The sequence below is a fragment of the Myotis brandtii genome, unplaced genomic scaffold (assembly GCF_000412655.1).
Source record: "Myotis brandtii unplaced genomic scaffold, ASM41265v1 scaffold916, whole genome shotgun sequence".
NCBI lineage: Eukaryota > Metazoa > Chordata > Mammalia > Chiroptera > Vespertilionidae > Myotis > Myotis brandtii.
This window is the reverse complement of record NW_005371774.1, coordinates 70,302-76,304: the sequence shown is the minus strand read 5'-3', so window position 1 is coordinate 76,304 and position 6,003 is coordinate 70,302. Positions and strand designations below refer to the sequence as shown.

General features: G+C 58.1%; 1 protein-coding gene across 1 annotated transcript in view; it reads right to left on the bottom strand.

Annotated features, from left to right (window-relative positions):
- The window catches only part of REEP1 (receptor accessory protein 1), a 50,321-nt gene that overhangs the window by 10,966 nt on the left and 33,352 nt on the right, over nucleotides 1–6,003 (bottom strand). Inside the window, exons 7-8 of the mRNA XM_014532858.1 lie at nucleotides 4,976–5,150; nucleotides 836–871 (exon numbers count right to left, since the gene is read on the bottom strand). Of these exons, the coding sequence (XP_014388344.1) occupies nucleotides 836–871; nucleotides 4,976–5,150 (211 nt within the window). The remainder of the gene's footprint in view (nucleotides 1–835; nucleotides 872–4,975; nucleotides 5,151–6,003) is intronic.

The window sequence follows — 6,003 nt, the reverse complement described above, 5'->3', positions numbered from 1 at the left end:
GGGGGGGGGGGGGGGGGGCGGGATCTTCATCTCCATTTGAAGCTGAGGGAACAAGGCCCAGCGTGGTTAGGTGACTCACACGCGGTGACACAGCTAGTAAGTGGCAAAGCGGGACCAGGGCTCCCTCGGTGGCAGCAGGACCAAAGCCCAGGCCTGCAGGCTTCATCACAGGGAGGGCTGGTGAGTTCCCGAGTCCTCCTCCCGGAGCTCAGGGAAGCACGACCCTGTGCTGGTTTGAAAACAGCCCCACACAGTCTTGGACAGGCCTCCCTTCAGGACGTGAAGATTAACTCCCTCCCCTTGAGTGTGGGCTGAACCTACGGGCTCACTTCCAACCAACAGAACAAGGCAGAATGGTGACGTGCAACTTCCAAGACTGGGTCCTAACAGGTGCCGTGACTTCCTGCATTCACTCATTCATATTCTCTCTCTCTCTCTCTCTCTCTCTCTCTCTCTCTCTCCACTCTGGGGAAGGCAGCTGCCATGCTGTAAGGGCACTCAAGCTGCCTAGACAGGCCCGTGTGGTAAGGACTGAGGCCTCCAATGAGACAGCCATCCTGTCTCATTGGATGAGACAGGATCCTCGAGCCCATCTGGCCTTCAGGTGACGGCAGCCCTGGCCGACATCCTACTACAACTCGAGACCCTGAACCACATCTGCCTAGTGAAGCCGCAGACACCGTAAGCTAACGCAGGTTTGCTGTTTTAAGGGGTTAGCCTCCTAACCCCTCCCCCCAGACCATGCAGCTGAAAGGGAGCCGGGTCAGGTGCCAGCGTGAGGTTAGAGCCTCCTCCCGCGGCGAGGGCAGCGCACGCAGACGGGCTGCTTACTCACCTTTCCTGGTCCTGCAGGTGGAGCAGCAGGTGCACACTGTGGGGATGGGGCACCATCAGTGATAACCCCTCCAACAGGAACCGCCCAGGCACACAGGGAGGCCCCGGGGAAGTGTGGGATGCCACTGCGTTCAATATCGGGGTCCCAGAGATGTGGGTCTCTGTAGAGACACCACGGCAGGGGAGGGGATCATTCCAGATGCAGCTTCCTCTCGGGTTATGAACCCAGCAGCTGGAAAATGCCCTTGCCCAGCCCACAGAGGTTAGTTCTTGTATCTGGCCGCCGTAGGAAAGGCAGGAGCTGGGGCCAAAATTCCCTCTGGGAAGTAAACTCCACCCAGAAGCCCCTCCTTTCTACACCTTCCAGGGCAGAGTGACCTCTGTGAAACCTCAGCCCGACCTCTGACCCCACAAGTGCTTGTGTCTGGCCATTTGGTCGAAGGCCTAATTTGCTGCTTTGCACACTCCACTGGTTTTGGTGTTCACTCAGGCCTTGATATACAGCAGGTGCTCACTAAATACATGCTGAGTGTCTCCACGTTCAGGGAAAGCAACGATCATCCTTTCAGCTCCCTCTGTACCCTTCACAGGCTCCAGCGTCTTTCAGCAGATGGTGTCTGACAAAACACCTCCCAGTTCATTCTCTAAGGAGGGCAATGTGTTCTTGCAAACTCCATATTGTTCTTTTGCACATTGGGCATATGTTTTTATTTTACACTAGAGGACCGGTGCACAAAATTCGTGAACTCAGAAAGTTCCTCAGCCCGGCCTGTGCCCTCTCACACTCCGGGAGCCCTCGGAGCGTGCCTAAGCCGTCAGTCAGACATCCTTAGCGCTGCCACGGAGGCGGGAGAGACTCCCACTACCACCGCTGCACTCGCCAGCCATGAGCCCGGCTTCTGGCTGAGCAGCACTCCCCCTGTGGGAGCGCACTGACCACCAGGGGACAGTTCCTGCATTAAGTGTCTGCCCCCCGGTGGTCATTGCGCTCCATAGCGACCTGCTGTTCTACCATTACGTCAATTTGCATATTAGCCTTTTATTATACAGGATGGCTTGTTAAATAAGATCTTATTCTGTTTTATACTTTTTTACTAGGCATCATGTTTTCAGGATCAAACAGTAAGCACTGGAACTGTTGGCTGCATACAACTGTCTTCTCCCAGGTTGCCTTAACTCCTGCTACCGTCCAGGGTTTGCAAATTACTTGTTTGCTCTCCCTGCAGCCCTAAGACATAGGCTGAACAGGGATTGTGACCTTTCACTGGCGGAGAAAACTTAAGATTGGGCTCATCTTCTGTGCGGAGGTCAAATCTGGCAGTGACCTCCTGGTCGACCCTTGGTGACATCTCCTCGCTGTGCTGCCTGCACAGGTCAGTGTCGCTCGGCCAGGATGGCAGCCCAGGCTCGGGCCTTTCTCCTACCGGACCACGCCCGTGTCCAAGGCCCACGGCGGGGGGTGGGGGGCGGCTGGGAAGGCACGCCAGCCTGTAGGGCTGGGCCTTCTTTGCCAGACTTCCTCCTAGGCACCCCACCCCTCAACTCAGGGGTTCTGATGGCCCCAGATTGGGGTGCCTTTGCCCCAGGCTCAGGCCTTGGGCCATCTTTCACCTTGTCTTTCTTTCTGAGATAACTTTTGTTTTAGCTCCCAGAACAGCTGGGAAGAAGGCTACATGGCCTTTGTCCTCCCTGCTGGTCCAGCACCTCCACTCTCTGTCCCTGAGACACAGGTGCCCAGGCCCAGGGCGGGCAGTACGGAGAGCTGGGCCGAGCGGCAGCACAGGGGGTCCGGGTTCTCCACGGAGCGCCACCTGCTTGGCCTGCAGCCAGGGCCCTCCCCACTGCCTCCCGGGGCATCAGAGCAGGTCACTGCAGTGGAGGGCGGGGCCAACACCAACACAAACATCATTCAACTTTGCTTTGGGCCCTTCCAATGCCGGGGGTCTCACTGCCTCACGGGCAGCTTGTTTCTCTCCTGAACACTTTCATGTTATAAAGTGCTTTTGCAGGTGAATGAAATAACAAGGACAATAACAGCAGCGACTACAGAGAGTGCCAGGCCTGGTCCGAAGCACTTTTACATGGTTATTTCACGAGAATCCTCATAACCCCGCAGATGGGAACTGTCATTCCTCGTGCACAGGTAAGGAATCTCAGGTGCAGGGAGAGTAAACCCTTGTCCAGGCCACACAGCCAATAGGTGATCCTCCCTGGAACTCTACGCCATCGGTGCTTGCTCTGCCCTCTGAGCTTCACAGAGTTGGGGCCCTTTTTTCTTCCGAATGACAGCTTGCCTTTGAGGCTCGGTAGCCAATGAGCTGCTCAAGGTGGAGGCGATACCTGATTCCACTCCCTCCCTGTCCCTGAGAGGGTGCCCAGTGGGTCAGAAGCTGTAGATGTTCAGGAAACCTGGATGGTCAGTGAGCAAACAGAGGGCACTGGCCCAGGAGCCAGGAGGCCAAGGAGAAGGCCACCCGCGGGTGACCCAGGTGGCGATTCCCTTCCCTGGGCCTTTGTCCTTTTGTTGGTAAAATCAGAGGGTTAGACTAAAATCAGTGATGGCGAACCTTCTGAGCTCGGCGTGTCAGCATTTTGAAAAACCCTAACTTAACTCTGGTGCCGTGTCACATATAGAAATTTTTTGATATTTGCAACCAGAGTAAAACAAAGATTTATATTTTTGATATTTATTTTATATATTTAAATGCCATTTAACAAAGAAAAATCAACCAAAAAAATGAGTTCGCGTGTCATAGGTTCGCCATCACTGGACTAAATGGCCCCTGAGTCCCTCCCGGCCTGGCCTCTGGGATTCCATTCTAAGTTCTCCTGGGGCGGATTCCCCAGGAGGTAACCTCTCCCTCAGGGGGCCGGCCCTGCCATGGCCACGCCTCGCCTCCCAGCCCTGCCAGGGTTAAAATAAACACTCCTCTCCAACAGGAAAGCCACAGTCTTCCACCCTGGGGCCGGTGAAGGGTTATGCTGAGAGGTGAGGAGCCTGGTGGACACAGGCTGGCTCTGGGCTGGCCGGCCTTCCCTGGAGGGCGCCTGGCTGGCATTCGCTGGGAGGCCACAGGGCTCCTTTCCCAGCCACACCCGAGACCTCCCAAACGCAGGCGGGCTCCCTGGGGCTTGGGCCAAGGTGCCACCTGCAGGCTGCACCTCACAGTCAGGGTCCAGGTGGCCTGGATGTCCCTGTTGCTACATGTAAGAGCAAGGCAGCCACCAGGCCCACATCATAGCCACAGGTTCCAAACAAATGGCCCAATTCCCACCCGAAGCTCCATTTCCCACAAGGGCGAGGGCAGAGGCAGCCACCCAGACCTGTCTCCTGCCCCTTCACCAGCACCCTCTGCTGGCAGTGGCCGTGCTCAGCTCCTGGGGACCAAGGTCCCTGCATTCCCCCAAGGAACAGCCTGGGAAATCCTGAGTCCGGGCCCAGCTCCCTACCCTGACCCATGCCCCGCCTTCACAAGCCTGAAACCCAGGCTTGGGCCAGATATCCCGGCATGCTGCACCGCCTCTGGCTCTCACCCCGACCTCAGAATCTCTGCAGGTGGGCCCAGCTGCCAGGTCCCCAGGTCAGTCCTAATACAGGCCACCTCGTGCCCCGAGTCTGACAACCAGAGGCAGAGGCAGAGGCAGAGGCAGAGGCAGAGGTGCAGTTTCCGTAAAGCCCGAGCCTCCCCAGGACTGAGACCTCAGAGCAGAGGGGACAGGAAGTAATCGTGCAGGTGAAAGGAACCACGGAGCCCTCAGTCCTGGGTAGGTGGGAGGGGCCCTCAGGTGCTCCAGACAGGAAGCCCTCCTGGGAGGGAGGTCAGAGAGGAGGAGAGCAGAGAGGGCTGCCTGGGCCCGGCCAGCTGTGCCTGCCGCCTTCAGGTTTGGTCCAGGCACTGCGACCCAACCACCCCAGCCCCCAGACAATCGCATGTGGTGCAGGTGACCCACACCTGCCCCTAGTTAGAGTCCACAGGCCGCAGGGGTGCTCTGCCCGTGGCCGGCCCGGCATGGTCTGGTGAACTCTGTGTTGGTGGCAAGCCCCTGGGCCAGGGCCCGGTGACAGGCACACAGTGGACTGGGCCCCTCCGTGGAAGTGAGGCTGGGGAGGTGGACAGGGGAGAAGGAGAGTGACACATACCTGAGCTGCCAGCGCTCTCAGAAGCACTCCTGGACATCTTGGGCTGGCCGTGTTTGCCGGCCCGCCCGGACCCCGCGGGAGGGGGGCCTGAGGGCGCAGGGGCACCGTCTCCCCGAATGGTGGTGAGGTCCTGCATGCTGAAGCTCCGGAGTCTCTCCGATAAGGCACCCTGTCCCTGGGCACAACACAGGAGGGACACACGTCAGCGGCCGGACCACGGACCAGGGGCAGTGGTGGGGGAGGCACGACAAAGCCAACAGGAAGCTCTGCCGGTCAGCGAGGTGGCAACAGAGACCCGGAGAGACTTGCTGGAAACACTGAGGGTCAAGGTCGGGACTATCCCAGGGCCACTGCGGGCTCAGCAAGTGCTCCTCTGGCTCCGGCTCTGGCTCCTTCCTCCCTTTCGGCCGCCTCTAGGAGCAGCAGACGGACAACCCAGACCCGGGCTGAGGATGTGCCATCGCCTGCAGCTCTGCTCCCAGGGCCTGACCGCTGCTCCTCAGGTTTATAGACCCAAACCTCTTCTTCAGCCCTCAGTACTCCAGTATTTGGTTAGAAAATCAGAACCTAGTAATATGGGTGTTCCACCCGTACCCTTTTCACCGGGAAGGAAACACAGACAGTTCTTCTAATTGTGCGACAACAGCATTTCTTCTGTCTGCTCACAGTACTGTTTATGAGCACATTCACTCCCCTGGCGGCATCAGAGCTTCATGAAATACCTGAAGGGGATGGAGCAGGAAGGAAATAGGACGTGGAGAAACCCTGCTGGCTGTAACCACTGCATATTGGGAGGGAGCGTGGAGTTCAGCTCTGGGGGAAACTGTTCTTTTGTTCAGGAAGCAAGATCGATCCACTACAGTTCTGAAGGGAAATTCCTGGCTGCCTGCAGGAGAGAATGGGTGTCCCTGAAAGGGGTCAGCGAGAGGCTCAGGGACAGGGCGGTGCTTTAGGGCCTCGGGGCTGCAGAGGGACCCTGTTTAGGGGAGAAGGAGAGCTGGGGGGAGGGGCGGGGGGGGGGGGGGGGG